Consider the following 20,585-nt stretch of genomic DNA (forward strand, 5'->3'; position numbering starts at 1 on the left):
TAAAAACTTTCTAGAGAAGCTGGCAGCAGCAGTGAGAATACATGGCCAGCAGGGGTCATTTTCATCAGCTGTTCTGCTCTGTATCCTGGCAGATACAGAGCCAAGTACCAAAGCAGACCAGAAAAAAGACTGCATAGAGAGCACCCTTTCCATATGTAAGCAAAAAGTATGGAGATAGATGGATGTTCTTCCTAGATAAACAATAACTATTGTCGTACCTTTAACTTTGCGAACCTATTCACTGCCTTTTAGGACTTTTATGGTTGTCTTCCACAAAGCCCCAGCATTACAGAACAGCTATTTGAAAGAACCTCAGTCAAATTCTCCTGCTCAAAGAGGAGCAAGTGAGATCAGCTTGCTTGTGGGCTTGTCCAGCCAAGTTGTTAATGGGTGTTTTCAAAGGCTGGAGTTTCTGCTACGCTTCTGAACAATTTTCCCAATGTCTCATTAACCTCATTTTGGGGGAGGGGGAAGTTTCCTACATCTCATCGGAATTTCCAGTGTTGCAACTTCTGTCTGTCACCTCTCATCCTTGGCAGCTGTAGGGTTGAGGTGACTCTGGCTCCTCCTTTGCTAAACCTCCCTATCAGGTCACTGAAAGGAGCAATAAGCCTGCCCTCCTTATCCCAAACCTGAGGAAACCCAATCTCTCAGCCTCTCCATGTACAGAATTTCCTTCAGCCTTCTAACCGTCTTGGAGACCCTCCACCAGATCCTCTCTGATATGTGAGTATCTGGGATGAGTCCCAAACTGGACACAGTAATCCAGACATAGTCTTAATGGTGCCAAGTAGAGGCGAAAAATCACTTCTATTGACGGTACAGATACAATTTTGCACATACAGTCCCGTACGTAGCAGTATTTTTTTCCACACGGGTGTCTTTACATATTCTTCTGAGCAAAATGCAAGGAAAAAAGAATCTAATTACATTACTGTGAAGAAAATGATTTCTATTCAGCTCTACCTAATATTTATAATTTTCTACCTTTTATCATACCCCTTTTCTCCCCCACCTCTTGCATGTAATTACTATGCTAAAGTATTCTGCTTTTAAAGGTATAGGTGCTGTTCCATATTTTTGACCATCACTGTTTACATACCCATTATTGTTCTAGTACACACTTTGAGAAGGATGAAACAAAAACTACACCATTATTCAAAATTTGAAGATGTCATTAGCATGTTTGCTCTTATGCTCTAAAAGCCTTTACTAGCAATTTTTCACATTCTCTATTTTTTTTAATCACTACTGTGCTAGCTGTTTTTTCCTGTGACAGATTTTGAAATCTTAGATATTTGCCTTGTTTACATTTCCACCCATCACCCACCATGTGGATTGCATGGCATTTATCAATATAGAAATGTCTTGCCATAGTCAAAACAGACTCCTTTTAGCAATACTTTCCAGTTAAGCTTTAGTTTTAAATGCCCCAAGTAATTTGGTTTCATGAGTAAGTTCTGTCCCCAGAGATACCAGCAAGGCAACATTTATGAAAACACTGACTACCATATCCCAAGCACAGATCCCTTAATCTTCTTCCAACCCATTAGCCTCCTCCTATTACTATAACCGACCAATTACTCTTAGGCCTTTATTTTCAAAGTTAATAGGACAGTTTTAGAGACTTTCTAAACAGGTTTGGGTTTTTTTTCTTTAATAAAAGTACAAACACATACTTACTGAACACTACACTGCTGCCACATGCTTCCCCCCTGCCCCCCATTTCAAAAAAGATCTAACAATTTACAAGGCATGGCTTCTACCCATGAAAGTCATACAGGCTCTTTACTGTTACAGCATTTTTCCATGTGCCCATTACCTTTATTTTCTTCCCTTTTCTATACCCTGAATACACACACCCACCTCACCCTCACTCCACAAAAGTAGTCTCCGTTTCTTTCATGACATACAAACTCACAACCCACGATTAGCAAAAAGAAAAAGTGGCCAACGGAAGCCTACAGATATGGTTTTGAATCTGTTCCATATTGCTGCTTTTCCCAAAAAGCTTATTTTATATTCACCAGAAACTTCCAAGAAAATGCAACTGAGCTGAAGCTACCAGTCCCAACAGCATTAACAGCCATTACCTACAACTACTGGTAATAATAGTTTAGGATCCCTCTAGGAAATTGTCAGCTTTAAGTGCAAAATATATTGCAAGCAATCCCAGTTTTTGCACCATTCCAGGCCCATAACAGATGCAACTAGCGGACTGACAGCCCCTCCTTTTTCAGCTGATGCCTAAGCCAAAAATTATCCCCAGAAGTAAAATCTTGAACTGTTATAAAAGCAAAGTTTACCAACAGGATGATAGGAAAATTAAATAATTAAATGTGACCCCCCATACATCTGAGTTTGAGTTATCCAAATATAGTCTTCCCAAAATCTGTACTTAGAAGTAGGTTTGAATGCATACAAGACAGCACACAGCCTGACCACTTCTGTCGCATACAGTAATGTTACACAGTTCAGAGGTTCCAACAGGAAGTTGCTTAACCAAGGATGGCAAAGCGCTGCAGATGCGGCACTCGGGCAATAGCTCCTTCAGACAATTTCATGTGGATAAGTAACCCTAACTTCACCACAGTTGAAGGGTACTGAAGTACAGTGCTCACTTTAAATAGGAGCTCAAACTTGCAAGCTATTTTACAGTGAGTTCGAGTTTCTACATCCACTGACAGCATTAGTAGAGTTCTCAGAAAGCCCACAAATAGGCATATCCAAACTTTCGACTAAGAAGAGGTACAGTGCTGGTGACCACAGGGATAGACTGCGAAGGGGTATTTAGCACAGTTCTCTCAAGGGTTCCCTCGTTTTACAGCCTGGTCTTAAGCAGAAAAGCAATGAGGAAACATAACCCAGAACAAGCTCTGTGCAAGAACTGGGGGGGTTGTCGGGAGGGGGGCAGAAGTGCTTGCTCACGGACACGTGTGTGGTTTCTCCAGTTCACAGGCATGCAATCTGGTTAGTTTCTCTAAGCAGCGATAAAACCTCAAATTGATGAGCCCACAGCATGAGAGTTTATTTCATATTGCAAATGAAATGCAACATACCTTGACCACCTTATGATACAAGGTCACAGGTCTCTAGTTTTACAGCCTAAGGGATACAAATACTTAAGATTTTTTTTTTCTTCAGTATGCTATCCTACCTGCAGTAAATTACTCTTGTTTTTGGAGAAAAATATGTAGAAGTCGACTAGTAATACTGATCCAGCAAGAGATATTCTGGTAAGTAGGATTGTTAATGACATGAGAAACCAATAACACTTAGAAAGCTGATTTAGTTGTAGTTTAAATGTTTGCTTGGTTTGGTTCTAATAGCTTACATGTTTGCTAAAGACGAACAGATTACAGTTGCATACGTGATACCAAAGTTCAGTATCAGAGGAACTTAAATAAAAGGTTGCCCACAGCACTTAAACCAAGTAGTAGCATATAGAATTTCTCAGAAATGGGAGGATGAAGTACGACATTGCACTATGATTCTATAATCTATTCAAGATATAGTCTAAAATTGGAAAAAATAACTGAAATCCTGGTGAGTGATAACATCAATATTTTATTTAATGGGGGACACCTTCCTTTCCTCTAGTTTGAAGAGCTTTGTGTAAGACATTAGAGTACATATTGCTGTAACAGGACCTACTAGAGGAATAGCTAAACTGCTTATAAAACAAAATGGCCAGGGGTAATGCAACAAGAGATCACTGTTTTCTAATGGCTCTCTTGACAGGCTCCACCAAAATGCAACAAACTCACTGCCCTGACACATTCCTTCTCTAGAAATAACCTACTAAAAAATGTAAAAATGTTTTATCTTTTGTGCCTCCAAAACCAATATATTTCAGGTGATCAGGCCAACTCACAGTACTGAGAACCTAGAATTAGTTTCCATCTTTCTCACTTAGTGGGTTCTGGGTCACCAAGGAAAGAGGTAAAGGCTGTGAGGAGAATCTGTGAAAGACCATCAACATCTTTCCTCTCTGTTAGTGCCCTGTACAGCTCAAGCATATGTATATTTTCTCTAGTCTTCCACACACTGAGAAAATACCAGGAAGCTTTTCAGAGAAGTTTGTAGTTGCTCTCTGATGCTATGTATTAGCATCTGAAGACACTGATGTGGGAGGTCTCTTGCCCTTGACCTGCCATTTCAAGATGAAGCAGAAAGATGATAGTAAGTTTTATAGTCATAGCTGTGGCTGCTGCTAAGTCTGCAAAGGCTGAACTACAACATTCTTTTGTTAGACCTTCTGATTCACCCACTTTTTTGTTTCTTGGGATTTCAGAAAGGGTGTGAGGGCAGAACATACAAGTGGGCAAGGTGTATGCGCAAACTCCACCATCTTATCTCATCCACTTGAGTCTTTTCCTGACCAAAAGAGTAGAAGCACATCAACTCAGCCCAAGAAGGGCTGGGACTGCTAAAATAGTGTCTGTATATCTTTCAGTCTATGAATGGGGCTTTTCAACCCAATCTGACTGAACTATCTGCTTGAGATGATCCAAGAGATGGAAAAGCTCCTTCACAAAGGGAAAATAGTAATGGAAGTTACATCCTTCTGCTTTCTCATCTGAAATCCACAAAACCCTTAAGTGGGAAAGTAATAATGTATATCAAAGAAGAGAAAACAGAAGTAAGGAAAACAGGTATTCTGGCAGACTACTGGTAACAAAGCAAAGACATTGAAACAAATTTTTAGCTAAATAAGTTAAAGCAAGTTTTTCTGCCTTTCCTAAGCCCTTTTTCCCCAGCCAAGAGATCTGTTTAAATCCTGACTGCCACTATCAAAGCAGAATGACATGAGTAGAACTTAAGCACTTGTGGCATTCCCCTATTGCTAGCGACAGACAGGTCTGGGTTTGCTCCCAAGCTGTAAGCAGGCTCCAGCTCCATTGTAATGGATCTATAGACCATAGCCTGATGAAGAACATTAGACATTTGAGTTTGAGAGTTCAACTCAGGGGTCATCCCAAACAATGGAGCATCAAAAACAGTCACTGCTGGAGGGAGCCTGCATACACAATAGCTGTTTTTAAGAAGCACCATTCAAAAGACCGACTAATTACTAGAATTTAGAACTGTTACAGCAAGCACAACATAGTATTTGAGATTATGTTATCTCTACTTTCATCCTAATCCGAGCACCAGAATCAACTTGAAGTAAAAATCACAGCTCTAGAGGCAAGAACTGAATGCCGTTCTAAAATACCTTACTACACCCACACCTCATTTTATCAAGTCTACAGAAACACTGGCAGACAGTGCCTTCCGAACACAGGAAGGTAGAACTGAAAACACAGAATCTTCTCAGAAGAGTCAGACCATCTTCCTCCTCCTACAGTTTTTCCCTCTACCACGAGATCAACAGCTTTGAAATGATACTGACATTTAAAGTGTGTTCATTAAGCAACAACACTAATGCAAGCTTAAATAGAGGAATTGTTACCTCAAAGACACTGTTTCAGGTCTTATTTTTACCTGAGCTGGAAATAATACATCTTGATTATGAAAATGATTAAGATTTAACACTTTCAGGTTAAAAGGTTAGTACCTGCACAATCTGTATGTGCATGTGAACCAAATGCATCTAGCTGGTTAAATCCAGTCCGAACTGTATTTAGAAACAATCCTGAAACTGAAATAAAAAGTAATAGCTAAAAACTTGAGAAGTTGCAAGTCATTTTCACTTTATAGAGAACAGAAAAAGTTCAAGCATTTTAAGTCCTGGATTATTCTTTTCCTTTAAGGATCTGAGCAAAATTAAGCCACTGCTGGCATTACATAAATATTAATATTGTTATGTAAGAAAAAAATCTCCACATTATTCCCAATTTAAAAATGCACAAATTTCAAACCACGTAACTTACCACATGTGCATTCAGGCACTAATTGTTTTATCCAGTTGAATGCAAATGAAAATATAACAAGCCTGTGATTTAATGCATTAAAGAAAATGGTGTATTGCACACCATTCCTGACACATGCTTGGTTCTCCAAGGAGATCAATTTCCTCACTACTGCAAGTAATCCCTTCCATTGAATTTAATGAATGGAATGCCCAAAATTTTTCCCCCCTTTTTTTGTTGATCTTTCAGAACAACAGACTGTAGGAGTCTAGAAGGCATATCAATGAAAAAAGAAGAGCAGCATAATTCCATTTTTGCTTTCCATGTAGCCCCATTAGCAACTGCCCACTTGAAGTAATAGTAGAGCCAGGCACCGAACACATGCACAAAAGCTCAATCAATTTGCTATTATACTTTTAATGTCTGCTAAACGTACTCCCTCTAGACCTTATCTGAAGTAACCTTCCCTCAGGCAAAATTCAGACCTAACAGATGGGCCTTATACCATACCCTTGAGGGTCAACAAGCACTACTTCAGCCTGATCAACAGGAGCTCACTTCAGAGTTACAGTACCTCCACTGAGAATGCTTAGCTTCCAGTCCCCAGATGTTCAGTAGGTAAGCGAAGGACCCAGCTGATTTCAGCTGACACCAAGGGAAACGACTGTGACAGATCCTATAATAGATAACCTCATCTTGTAACTCATCAAATTAAAAATGAGCAGATACTTCAGTGAACACACACTGCAGGATTGCTAAAACCAACACTACTGAGTAGCCGTCAAGCTGCACACTACGCTAATGCGAGGAACATTCAGAAACAGTTTCTTCTAAAGTACACAGTGATAATCCAGTGAAAGCATCAAATCCACAGAATATTGCCTCCGACTAGATAAAAAGCATAATTAACATTCAAGAATCCAAATACTATGAACCTCACTGGAAATAGGTGAATATTTTAAGGATTTAAAAAATGCCCTGCTAGTTTCTTCAGCTTTTACTGGTCATTGAAATGCCCTGTCATTTCCACATGGAGCTTCGAGGGAAGCTTAAGAAAGCGAGCTGAACTGTAACACTCAGATAAAGCAAATTCAGAATAATGGAAACACTCTGAATGACCGTCATTTCTTCCAGCAACTTCAAGGGTTAAAACATAGAATACAACAGAAAAGCTTTTACAATGTGGAAGACCAAATCACAACTAGGTACTAATCCCAAAAGAAAACAAACAGCATCAATCCCAATCATTCAATTACAAATGCCAAGTCAAAACAGAACAAAAATTGAAGGGGGGGGAGAGGAATTACATGCCTAGTGACATACCCCAGCTCTTCATTATTTTCATTTCACTAGGAAAAGTCAAGAGTGAAAACTAAAGCTTCACAAGTTTGCCCATTACTCTATCTTCAATTCCTTTTCAAGACAAGATGCGGAAAACTCTGCTGTACAGCTCTGGCCAATGGACTAGTTCCACAAAAACAACAGACTACCTAGCAGTTTTACAGGTTTTTGAGGCCACCAAATTCAACGTGATTTACACTCACTAGTTCCTAATGCAATCAATGGTCAAAGATAAATCCTCACAAAGCCTGAAAATGATCAAGCTATCAACTCTGAGCTCTCATCATTGATAGGACGCTCCTCCATCTGTTCTAGGAATTTTCTTTCTTTTTTTTAAACCTTCATCACTTCCAAACATGGGAGCCACTGTATCTTCTCCAAGAAGCATCACATGACTAACTTTTTTATGTTCCACCCAGCAATACAAACTGCAGACCAAGGCTGTGAAACTGAAGTAGGACAAACATCGTTTCCAAGAGCTAACAATTTAAATGCTACAACTGAACTTGATGCACCTGATCAACAGAAATTACTACATCAGTTCCAAAATGAAAGCAGTACAATTAATTCATATGGTTTTGTATTAAGATTTAACTTTTGCTGACCTTCAATGAATATTAAGCAAAACTTAATGCCAATCTCTTTATGAAGTTATAACAGAACATCTGCATCAGGGTACCAGTATGCAATAAAATGCAGTGCTCAAGGCAGCTATACACAGGTGTCCAAGATTTGAATTAATCTTTGCTTTATGCTTTCCAAATGATCATGCCAATTTAAAAAAAGTGAGGTTTAAACAGATCCAAAGAAAAATTAAGAGTTCATAAAACATGTGCAAGCACCATAGCCAGCAACAGAGTAGAAAAGTTTTACATTTGCCTGATCTTTTTCGTTCCTCTCCCCATCTTTCGTGAATTTGGTATTTCATGATGCATTCACACTGGTAACAGATATACTCCTACTACTATGCTTCCATGATTTATCAATTTAATTCCCCAAATCAAGCATTTCTGTTCCACAAGCAAATCATTTTGCCTTATTTTAATGGATGTAGTTTGATTATGGCATGGAAATGCCATAATGCTTCAGAGTTCCTACAGTTTCCAGAGAGAATCTTCAAAGTAGACAGAAAATAACTTCAGCTACATGAATTTCTAAGGGTTTGGGGGTGGTTGTTGTTGTTTTGGTTTTTTTTTTTTTTTTGGGGGGGGGGGGGGGTGGGGGTGGGGTGGGGGGATTAATCATTTTCCTGGGAAAACTATTTGTCTTTAAATAGAAAGTATCCAAAATAATTTCATGACTGCTAAATGATTGGTTTCTGAAGGCAGGAAAGTCTTCCACCAGTAAGAACAAAAATAGTGTATGCAGATAAATGACCACCAAAACAAAGACAGAACAAAAACAGATTACAGAACACTGAACAGCTGCCCAAAAGAAAGATAATTCACATGGCAACAAGAAGTTAGAATACCTGGATAAAAACAATAAGGCAGAACTACATGAACTGAAAGTCCACAGCTGTGTTTTAAAGGCAGTACTCTGTTCACATCTGCTCTTGCGGCTCCTATCCACAAAGACCGCTGATACCAAATAACACAACTGATTCCATGGCTCTTCAGAGGCAAGGGAGAAAAAATAGGAGAGGCAAAACCTGCATATGGTCAGCAGTTACTTCATGAAAGTGACAGAGAATTAACTGAGCAAGAGAGAACATACTGAAAAGTTAAGAGCACTAGAAAAGGAAAATAGCAGTGTTTGGTGGCCTAGCATTTTCCAGAAGCACCTTCAGGTTCTTGATACCTTTAAATAAGTAAAAGCAACATAAAAAAACTTCTAGATAAAGGAAAAATATACTGATTTCCAAAACTGCATGATTTAAGAGAGTACCCACTCACTTGGAAGCACTTGTGCTTCTGAATCACTTAGGCATTTTTTTGGACATCAAACCTATGCGTTACACAGATTAAGTTATTCTAACATGAACGTCAAAATGAACAAGATGCAAGAAGTATTCATAAATCAATCTAAACAAATCTCCAAAACTCTTTATTGAACATCTATATAGTTATATGACTACTAAGAAATCACCACTGTGGAAAATAAAACAGCCAAGGGAGGTAATGTTATCACTTGTCATGCTGTATAAAATTTAAAAACTTGTTTTGAAATGCTTTTTGAAGCAGCATCTTATTTCAGAGTAAAGCTATGTCTAGATTAGGTATAAATACCCAGAAAAGGGAGCAACACTGCAAACACTTCAGACTGATAATATAAAACCGGAGGAGGTAGAAAAGCTCTTTGAGACAGAGAAATCTAAGGAACTTAAAATAACAAACATGCACAGGAAACAAAACAAGACTGAGAAAGCATGTTATGAATCACCACCTCTCTAGTGCCATTTCCACTCTCCTGGATCACTTACCTTGATTATTTAGATTGTTAGTCCTAGAATATTTGGGCTCATAATATTTACGTAACACAAACCCAGGTTATCACTGGATTTGTAACATACAGAGAACAGGTAACACAATAAAGAAACTTGGAATGCCAAAATTTCAGAAGAGCAGTGGGAGTGTAGATCAGGTTAAACATGCATGCCTTGTGATATGACAGCACAAAGACTACACATGCAAAAGGATTACACAGATCAAGAAACTGTAAATGGTTCTGCCTTAAAGATACAAAAATAAACTGACTTTCATTTCTATGAACCACATTATCTTCAACTTGTTAATCTCCTTGGAAAGTTAGGGAACAGCAACAAGTTGTTCATAATTTTCAGTCTTTCCTGATAAAACATTATGTTTACTTGCACAGCTTAAGAGAAACATTCAGCCATTAGAGAACCACCAGAATTAATTCTTTTTTTAACTGTGCTTTCTATTCTGAGAACCATAATCAATATGAAGTAGTCTTATTTACACTGGAAGTTACCAGCCTTCAAGCATGGATATTCCACCTGCTATAACTATTACCCTCCCATCCTCAGGATACCTTACCTCACCCCCACCCCAAGAACACAGAACTCGGAAAATGAGCAGAAGACAAAGTGACCAAAGATAGATGCAAAACTCCCATCCAAAGCCTAAAAAAACCCTCCAGTTTCAGTTACCATCATGTATAGGTTCAGTTTAATAGAGAATAAAAATACATAGATAGGATAACATTCTATGAAGTAGCTGCTTTGCCTGTTCATACCTCAGTGAATAGTTGCTACTTCAGGAATTAACCAGACATCAAAAGCAGACAAACCAGCAATGTAAAACTCACACTAATTGCCTCAATTCATAATAGAAAGGTCATAAATTAGGATCTGATTCCTATTGTGCTGGACACTGAATTAACTACTACTTGTACAAATTGCATGGCAAGTTGCAGATTAGACAAGTTAGCCTCCTAAGGAAGCCTACATAAAGATCTGCCAGTAGTAGTTTTACTTAAAATGAAAAAAAGTTTGTTTCTGTTTATTGTGTATGTAATGAAAATTTTTTTTGTGCCTTTAAGATTTTTTTATTTGAAATTTAAGTTATAATTACAGCATAATACATTATAATAATCAAAACAAAGACTTTACTGCAATTTTACAGGGCAACTGGTAATTTGTACAAGCTGCTGCATGGAACAACATTAAGATTAAAAGTAAGTGGAGATCCTTTATGCTAAATTTTTTTGTAGGAAAAATATATTTAATAAATTATACTACCACTATATGTGCCAATAATCTCGTCTTTTACAAGCTTCTCAACTCAGACAACTTAAGCTTGTTTTACTCCGACACTACACAAACTATTTGAATTACAGCACTCTTCCACAGTGCATCAGGGTGACAACAGGACTTCCAAGACCATAACAGAACTTTTGCTTTTGTATCACTAACAAAATATCTTGGCATATACCCTAAGTAACCCTCTATTAAAGAACATATCCATTAAACATTAACAACTCAAGTTTAGCAAAAGATATTTAAGATATTAAATTCTAGCATAGAGAAGAAAATTACATATGGGAAAAAAGAAATCCCAGGTCTTTTTTTAACTCATTTCGCCACCATGAAGGGAAAAAAGTACACCAGTATCTTAAGTGAGAGACTTCAATTTTTTTTGCCCCTGATTATTTGGGGGTTTTAGGGTTTTTTTTGTTTTTGGGGTTTTTTTAGTTTTACAAAATCACCATCTGACAATTTTAAACACTATCTTAGCACATCAAACCCCATGATAAATAGCAAGCATAAAATGTAGTATTTATATTTTGTTTTCTAAAAACAGATTTATTTGAACAAATTCATATTCTAAACATGAACTCTGGACAGAATGCATAAAGTTATAAAAAGGAACCAGTTACATAAATAGAAAACAAAGAAACCTCTACTGCAAAGAATCTTCCAAAATTACTGTTGTTTTTCTGCAAGTCACATCACATTTTTTTAATAGCAACTGGGAGAGTGATAAAACGCACTGTTCACACAAAGGAGTTTCTTACTGTCTTCTGCTCTCCTCCTCTGCATAAGTTAACTGGAGATTACATTCCCACCTGTTTCAAGGATTCCCTGCAATAACTTGGCTCCTTTACAGCAGGGACCAATTTTGCACTTCCTTTGGGTTAAGCTGATTTTTTCCTCAGGCTATTAGGCCCTATACCAAAAGTCTTCTGTGTGTATCTCAGGTCTCCCCCTTCCCAGAAACCCCTAGTCCCATCTCAAATGCTCCATCTGCTCCCTTCTGTGCCAGACCCCCACTTTCCTACCCAATAATAAACTGCTCTACAACTACCCCCATGCAATGGGTTCTAGATGTACTTCCACACTGCTGTTTTCCATGCTAGCTCTGCACACTGCTCATTCCCCCACCACTATTCTCTAATTGGGTAGTGGTTTTCAAAAAATGTGTAAATATATTAAAGCTATTGGAAAGCTGTGCAGATCTAAGAGTGGCTATGGCAGAACATTTCCACTGCATCATCCAAAAAAGTTAGTTTGTTCTGTTACCAACTCTAGAAATGCATGATGTCACATCTTTGCCAAATGGATGTTCAGGCTGCGCATTAACACTCAGTTTAACTTAATTGGAAAGTGGAAAAGGAAAAAAAAAAAGACCAAAAGAAAGAAAAAAAAAAAAAAACAGAAGACCAACACAGTTCTTCCCACTACTGCCTAGGAAATTCCCTGAAACAACCCACCAATCAAACCTCATATTCAGAAGTTACCAGACTTAACGAAATCACAAACTTAAACAAAATGCACATAGACCTGTGTGGATGTACAAATCCAACATAAAAGCAACACCATTTCTCTTACACTGAATAGGAAAATATTTTTCTCAAATTCTATGAAGTATATTTACATCTTAGTACATTACATTAAGTATAACAGCTCATTATACCAAGCTCTTTCATCTAGTTCACAAAAAGACCTCATGTTAACCACTCAATTATACCAACCAACAGCTTTATTACTAAAGATACTCGCCGTACAAAATTTCTGGGTTGTTTTGTCTTCCCATCAAAAGCTATTTTCTTCAGTGCCAGAAAGGCCTGAACATAACCATTACAGAAAAAAAGGGGTTTATTTTGCAATTTGAAAGCAAATAACAGCAACAATAAATGCAGTCAGAAACACTGCAAATATAATTTTCAGCAGAATTTTGGAATCTCAGGTAGTCTTCTACATAGCCCACTCTGACACGTCGAAATTAAACACTAAAAAAAATTTAACGACTTAACCACCTTGCCATAAGTGCTAATGAATGATTCTTCACTTCCTGGATAGGAACAAGTGAGACTATACAGCAAAGACAGGCCTGAAGCACTTTTTAATCTGGTCACATGGATATATGAGGCATACCTATTAGTACCATGTGCCTTCCTGATTATATTTCAGATTTACTATTCTGCCTTCACAAACATAACTTGCACAATTCACATGTCACTGCCTAGTTAGTCTTGAAAATTCTTCACTTTTAAGAGTTTAAAAACTAGAAAAAATGAAGACTATATTTAAACCTTTAAATAACTAATATTTAAAAATCAGCATACATATTGAAGGTTGAGAAGGCCTTCATTTTCAACGACATTTAAAAAAAAACTCAGCCTAGATCCTGGGTTTTTCACATCAAAATCTCTTATCTTTCAACCCGTTAGTTTCACACTGCCTCATTTCACTCGATAAAATGAACAAACCTGACAATCTAAAGCACAAAAAGGTTCATTAATGAAAAACTTTTCTGAAAAGTCTGTTTTCAAAACGGCACCCCTACTACACAGGAAGAGAATAACATTTCTAGAAGCTTTCTACAAGTCTAATATGGTTAAGATAGCTAAAAGCTTCCTTGGGTATTATTGAGTATGCCAGTGCCTCCCAATAACCAATTCTGTTGGTGAATAACAGTAAGTGTGAAAAGGCTAAAAAGAAAAAAGACAGCCTTACGAGTTACATGAAAATTGCCCGGACTTTGAAAAAGATGGACATTAATTAGTGCTGTGCCTGAGGGAAAGATTACTACGTAGGCCAAGTGTAACAGGTTGTCATTGGACCTACCAGCTAATCAATCAGCACTTATATACCAGTCAGCAAAAGAGCTGATAAGTTTCAGCTGAAACTTTTTTTCAGTGCTTCTTGCCTAGTCAGTAAGAGGAGGAAACAAAGGATAAACTGCTAAAGAAGGGTAACAATGATGTAAGAACAGAAGACCAGGGGTACTATCTAGGTGAGAGTACAAAGATGCAAGACAAATTCACAAGGGCGAATAAAAAAGCCTTTCATGTAACTACTTAATAGTTCTGCTAAACGTATCACAGTTGCAAGATCTACCACTGTTCTCTAAATCAAGCAAAATCTGATAATGAAGCTATTTCAGATTTAAATATAGCTCCATAATAAACTTTCCAGTAAACAATAAATTATTTCAGTAATCTAACACTAAGTGTTTGTAAGTTAATATTGTAGTTCAGCAGTAACACATCAGTGAGCTGCAGATGCATCTTCACTGCATTCAGATCAACTGATCTATACCTGAATCCATGCATCTGCCTAATGTCTTGCTTCAGTACCTGTGGCCCAATGCTAAACTCAGTCACTTTTCGTGCTTATAGAATAAATAATCGTTCAGTTAACTTTTAAGGTCATATCAGGTGTTTCTCAGCACTCAAATAAGACTAGCTACTCCAGAAAACTCTGAAGGAACACGTCCATCCTTTCAGCACATGTCTGAAGTTAGGGAAAGGCACAAGAAAATTACCAGCATTCACATGCTGATAGTCTTTGTTTTAACTGTAAATCTGGAGGATAACTAGACTTGAATGCAGCCTGTTATTATTGAGCCAACTGATTCGAGCTTGCTCAAAAGTAGAAAACTTTAGCACAGCAGTGGGAACTTAACACAGTTCCCTGGAAAAACCTGGAATGATTACAGATCAATGAGATGCCTACCAGTCCTAGGGTTACTGCACTCGATTCTCATTACTAATACCACTGAGCCGAAAATGCCACCTGGTTATCCTAGGTATCAGTTTGGGTTTTGCTTTTCGGTTTCTGGGTTTTTTGGGAAGAAGATAAATATGTGTGTTAACAAAGTACTAAGTCTGTCTGTGTGCATAGAAATAGCTGGTTAAAATTCACCCTAAGTTTCAGGGCAACAACACTCAATATTATAACACAAGGAACAAATATAAATACTTCCAAATTTCCTACAGTACCACCCCAAATTATTTATTCTATTAGCAGATACTCTCAAAATACATTCAAAATGTTGGTAACAGAAGTTGCTGAACAGTATATTTTGATCATATGCAAGATTTTCCTGTTCAGCCATTTTATTTGTAGTGATTTTATATTTGAAACCACTAAAACAAAAAGTAAAAAACATAACACATTGATAATTGTGGGAAATTATAAAGACCATGCACAGGGAAAAAAGATTTTGATCACTCATGGAATTCAGGTGCTCTCACCACACCCTCTTATTTATTCAAATTTTCTAAAGAGGAAACAAGAAAAAAAATCCCAAGCCTAGGGGCACGATCTGAATGTTACCAAACCTGCCTACAGCAGGAGAGTCTTTACCAAGTACACCCTTCTATCAGCTTCCTCTCACTTAACCCAGGGACTGTAAATTCAAGCATGTTAGTTCAGTATCTCTCTTTCCTCTTCTCTCTCTTCCTTCCCCCAGGTACTCTTAGCCTACAATACGTTGTGAACAAGACACCAGGTTCCGTAGGACTTCAGAGACACAGGCAGCCAGCAAAGGTCATGAAGTTTTATATGAAATAGTATATTGTACAGTACATCACTTAAGACAGAATATCATTCTCCAATAGTTACAGAATTTACATTTTAATGCAGAGGTGACCAAATCAATGAATGATTAAGTCCAAGGATTTTAATATACTATCATAAACCTGTACCTCCACCTGTAAGCCTGAACTGTTCCCAGCTCCTCCCTGGAATTTCACCATCCCACCTCACATACTCTTCAGCTCTTCAGCACATCCGCTACCTTTTGCAATGCTCTGATTCTCTGTCTGATCATCTAAAAGGCACAAGATTACACTGTGACTGGCTTCTAAGCAGCAGCGATCATTTGGATCACTAGGTCAAAGCAAGTGACTTGCTGGACTACATGTAGCAAAAATAATAAAGCATTCTACCATGGTGCAGCAAGGAGTGCACACAAAATGAAATTTTCAATCAGCAGGAATAAAAAAAAATTACACTCTTGGTAGCATAGGTCTTTTCCTCCCCAACTCAGCAAGCAGGCTTTGAAATTTCAGCACAAAATTCCCTCTCAGCATCCCAAGTTTTCAGCCTGGAAGTTCAAGATAAAACTTTGAAAAGATTAAAAACAAAGCACAATCCTTATTCAAACCACTAAACACAAAGAGTCCCACTCCTGCAATTGAGTCTGTACCAATAGTACTGGAAAGAAGCAATGATGAGAACACACAGATTTAACTGTGTGACTACAGCAAGAAAACCGTGAGAACAATGACAGAGAGAAAGTAGCACACTAGCTCTGGAGTGCACACGCAAGACATAATGACGCTGTACTTCCAGAAAACCCCTGCAAGTTATTTCTGTTATTTCCTCAACCCACAAATTGACATGCACTCAGATAAGATCAGGATTCAATTTAGATTTTAATTCGATGAAAACCAAGAAACTATTATCTTAGAAGTCCATTATGTACCCGGGGTGTTTTTTTTTTTTCCAGAAGTTTACTCTCATGCAATTTCATGTAAAATCTCAGCTTTTGAAAAAACAAAACAAAACAAGCCAACCAAACAAGCCTCCAACACCCACCCATCTCTTTCCATCTGCACAAGTTTGGAAGAAAGAAAATGTGACTCCTATGGGTCTTAAAAGCCAGATGGAGACCAAAAATTGAATTTTTTTTTTTCTTTCTTGCCTTCAGAATTTTAAGCAAATTACATAGTTTTGGGGAACCAATTCACGAGGGGTTTGGTTTTTTTGTTTTTAACACTTGAGGTTAGATCTAACAATGCCTCACTTCTGGAATATGAGTATTCGTATAGCTACACAGAATTTGATCTAACGTGTATTCCAAGTACATTTCTGGACCAAACCATGTAATTTCTTCACCCTTCACAATGAAACAAAAGTAAAGTAAAAACAAAATTATAGCTGTTACTTAACTGTAACTCTAACAAGGAAGTCTGATACTTTTTAATGTTAAATTAGAATAAAAAAATAGCACAAGTTTCTGAAACTATTTGAAAGTACTAATTAGTAAAAGGACTACAGCATTTTAGCACTGCTCTTATCTCCATTTTTCATCCTATTTCCACTTTGTCAATTTAACTGTTGCACACAACATCCAAGAAAGCACTCCATAAGCCATGTTCTTTGAAATGCTTGGCTAAACCAGCCCTGAGAGGTAGACTTCAGCCATGTGCGAGAATTTGGTTGTGCCTTTCCACAAGAATCAATCGAAAGTCTCAGTAAGACCGGATGCATACCTTTAACATACAAAAACCTGAGAAATAATCTTTACATTTACTATTACAGAACTCATCCAAAGATGATTTTGAGCCTCAAATTACTGAGCCCTCCTTAATACTGTGCATGCTTATTACTTGTGCAGACCTAATATGGAAAGGCTGGTCTCCTTTTCATTTCACTAAACTATATTTTTTCTCCCAGTTATGTTTTAAGAGGTTACCACTCGGTTTTCTGCCTCCAGTGCCGAGACCCTGGTGCCGGGTGCAGGTAAAAACACATCCACAGTTCGTTTCCCATCCTGAAGCTCTGGTACCCTCCGCCCGTGCGTTAGTGCAAAACACAACCCTAAAGAACCCCAAAAGCACCATCTGACAAACATCAGCAGCTCCTGAGGACAGCAGCAACCACATATAGCCACTAGAACGGGCAGCGCCCCGTCCCCAGGTCGCGACGGGGGCCGCTCCAGCGCTCTCCCCAAAACGCTTAACGATGCCGGCTGCAGCTCCAGAAACCCCCAGGCTACCTGCCGCCCGGTGCCGGGCCGGGGGGCGCGGGGGGAGCGCCACCTCCTCCCAAAAGCAGCAGGCAAGGCCCCGCAGGGGCCCTGGTGAAGCAGAAGCCGCGGCGGGGGCGGAGAGCCCGCCGCGCCGCCACAGGCCGCCCCCCGCCCGGCACAAGTTGGCCAGAGAACCTGTGGCTGCCCCCCGTCCCCCGCCGCCCTGACAGCCCCCGCTCAGGCCGGGAGCGGGGCGAAGGGCGGTCAGCGCCCGGTGAAAATGGGCCTCTTCCCTGCGGAGAGGCGGCCTGGCTAGCGAGCCCCCCCGGCACTGCGAGGCGGGGAGGCGACCGGACATGGCGCCCGCCGGCCTCCGGCCCCGGGACCCCCCGCTCCCTGGGGAAAGGCGTGGGCGGCGGCCGCGGGGGGACGGGACCGGACGGGAGGCGCACGGCACTGACCTGTCCTCCGAGTCCATGCGGCTGAGGGGTTCCCCGTCCGAGGACATCTCCAGACTGCCCCGCCGGCCCCCCGACGTGGCGCTGCAGCTGCTGCTGCCGCTGCTGCCGCCGCCGCTGCCGCCGGTGCCGTAGCCCTCGTCGCCACCGCTGGACACGCTGCTGGAGCTGCTCCCCCCGCCGCCGCCGCCTCCGCGGCCCAGCCCGTCCTCCTGGCTGCCCCGGGGGCCCTTGGGCTCCTCCTTGGCGTCGGCCTCGCTGCTGCCGCCGGGGCTCAGCGAGCGGGTCTCGTCGCTGCAGCAGCCGCTGCTTGTGCTGCTGCTCCCCACCAGGCTGCTCTCCTCCTCCTCGCCGCCCTCCTCCTCCTCCTCCTCCTCCTCTTCCTCCTCCTCCTCCTCATCCTCCCCGTCCCCGGCCTGGCTAGCGCTCTCCGGGCTCGGCTCCGACATGCTCTCCGCCTCGCCGTTCAGCAGCAGCAGCGACTCCGTCTCCGCCGCGGCCGCCGCCGCCACCGAGGACGAAGGCGACGACGAGGATCCAGCCCCAGCCTCCTCCTCCTCGGCCGCGACGGCAGCGACCGCCGCCTCACCGGGAAGCAGCCCCTCCGGCTCCGCCATGTCGCTGCGAGCGGCCGCCATGGCGCCTGCGAGTCGCTGCGAGCGGAGCCGAGCTGAGCTGGGCCGGGCGCGCGCGCCGGCGGCAGCGGCGGCGGCAACGGCGGGGGCGTGCGCGTGGCCGGTGCGCGTGGCCGGTGCGCGCGCGGCCGCGCTCCCCCCTCAACCCCGCAGCTCCCTCCCCTTGCCCTTCTCACCCGCACAATCGCGCGGCGGCGCGAGCCGCAGAGAGGAGGAGCCCGCGCCGCCGCACGCGCTACGGAACGCGCCTGCGGACAAAAATTGCGGGGAGGGCGGAGCGGCGGGCCCCTGGCGCTGGGTGGTGAGGGAGGCGGCGCGCGGGAGGGGCGTTAACGGTCGGGCGGGGCGGGGCGGCGGTTGGGCGGCGGGGATCCTAGCCCGCTGCTAACGCCTCGCTTGAATCGCGTCATCGTTACTCACCGCGCCTGGAGGAAGGGCGGCTGAGCGCTCACGGCCGGAGGGGAGTCCCGCAGGACCAGCCGCGAACGGCGAACAGGGCGCTCCCGCCGCCGGGGTGCCTCCCCCGCCGTCCGGGAGGCACCCCGGCGGCGCCAGCGTCCCACAGCCCCCGGCCTCAGCAGCCGCCTGGCTGTGTCCCTCAGGGGCTGGGCAGCCTCAGCGAGGCCTGCGGGGCTGCCAGAGGGAGGGGGCGAAGAGACCGGGAGTCGCGGCTGAGGAGAATTTGGTGACATTTGTATCCGTGAGAGGAGGCTGTAGGGAGTCCGGAGCTGACTAGACTCGTAACTAAAACGAGGGAAGCGGAATCTAGAGCTTACGAGAAAGGGAGGAACGGGGCTCCTCAGCAAGAGAGTTACAGGGCGCAGGTCACGATGTGACATTACCCAGTGAAAATTGTCAAAAGGCGAGCTCAGCTGAGACACAAAGGCGGAAAAAGGTTTTCAGCCGTACTGACAAAAAGGAATGAAAAAGCTGTCTCGCTATGCTGTGAGGAGTGAGAGCAGAGAGAATAAACTAGATGTGGTCTTAAACCTCCATTTGCAGTAGAGGGGTGCGTTGGCTAGAAGGCAAAAGCAGTATGACTAAAGGGGAATGCAAAATATAGATTACTGCATTCAAATGGAAGAAAAACCAAAAGAGTTTAATGTACCGAAACTGGGGCAATTTGTGGTGGTTTTTTTTTTTTCTCATGAACCTAAATTTGGTTCTGGAGGCATGGGGTTACTAAATTTTTTGAGTTGGGAATTGTGCCATCTGAAGAAAACCGGCTGCGTATGTGTAGAAGGGGAAAGGTGAAAGCTGGACAGAGTGATTGTCAAACACATACCAGACTTCAGAACAAATTATGAAAAAGTAATTTTAATATTAATGTAAAATGGGGTAAAGTTTACTAAAGGTAAAGCCAGACTAACGCGACAGGCTTTTTGATGGGGGTCTTGTCTACATGGACATCAAGAAAGCATTCGATAAATTGGCATGTGGAAGTGATTAGCAAAAGTTTATAGGTTGAGGGTTTGCAGTAGAATGGGAAGGTGGGTGGAATCTGAACACAGACGAAATCAGGTAATTTGACAAATTATTGGAGGGATGATGAGGGTAATGGAAAGCATAAAAGGCTGTTCCACCTGAATTTTAAATGTCATATATACATCTGTCAGTCTTTACCCAACTCTTACAGAACTTGCCACATTAAAAAAAAAAACAACCAAAACAAAAACTTGAAGCAGTGGTAGTTCAGTTTAAAAACAAACTACAGAACCACAACTCAGTCCAGAAAAACATTGTGCATCCTGCATAATAGGAAGAACATCACCAATTCAAGTTACAGCAGGCGTATCTGGCACATCCACAGAGATCCGAGATTCCAGAAGTTAACCGCGTAGGATTAAA

General features: G+C 41.5%; 1 protein-coding gene across 3 annotated transcripts in view; it reads right to left on the minus strand.

The window, feature by feature from the left end:
* The window catches only part of AEBP2 (AE binding protein 2), a 53,787-nt gene extending 34,906 nt beyond the window's left edge, over positions 1-18,881 (minus strand). For 2 of the 3 annotated variants that reach the window (XR_012663777.1, XM_075114614.1), the window contains exon 1: positions 18,106-18,881. Coding sequence is in view for 2 of the 3 variants with exons in the window: in XM_075114614.1 (XP_074970715.1) it covers positions 18,106-18,740 (635 nt within the window). In the remaining variant the exon portion in view is untranslated. The remainder of the gene's footprint in view (positions 1-18,105) is intronic. The other variant, XM_075114624.1, reaches the window with a different exon arrangement.
* Between the last annotated feature and the right edge of the window lie 1,704 nt (positions 18,882-20,585).

This window comes from Phalacrocorax aristotelis, chromosome 1 (genome assembly GCF_949628215.1).
Source record: "Phalacrocorax aristotelis chromosome 1, bGulAri2.1, whole genome shotgun sequence".
In the NCBI taxonomy this organism is placed as follows: domain Eukaryota; kingdom Metazoa; phylum Chordata; class Aves; order Suliformes; family Phalacrocoracidae; genus Phalacrocorax; species Phalacrocorax aristotelis.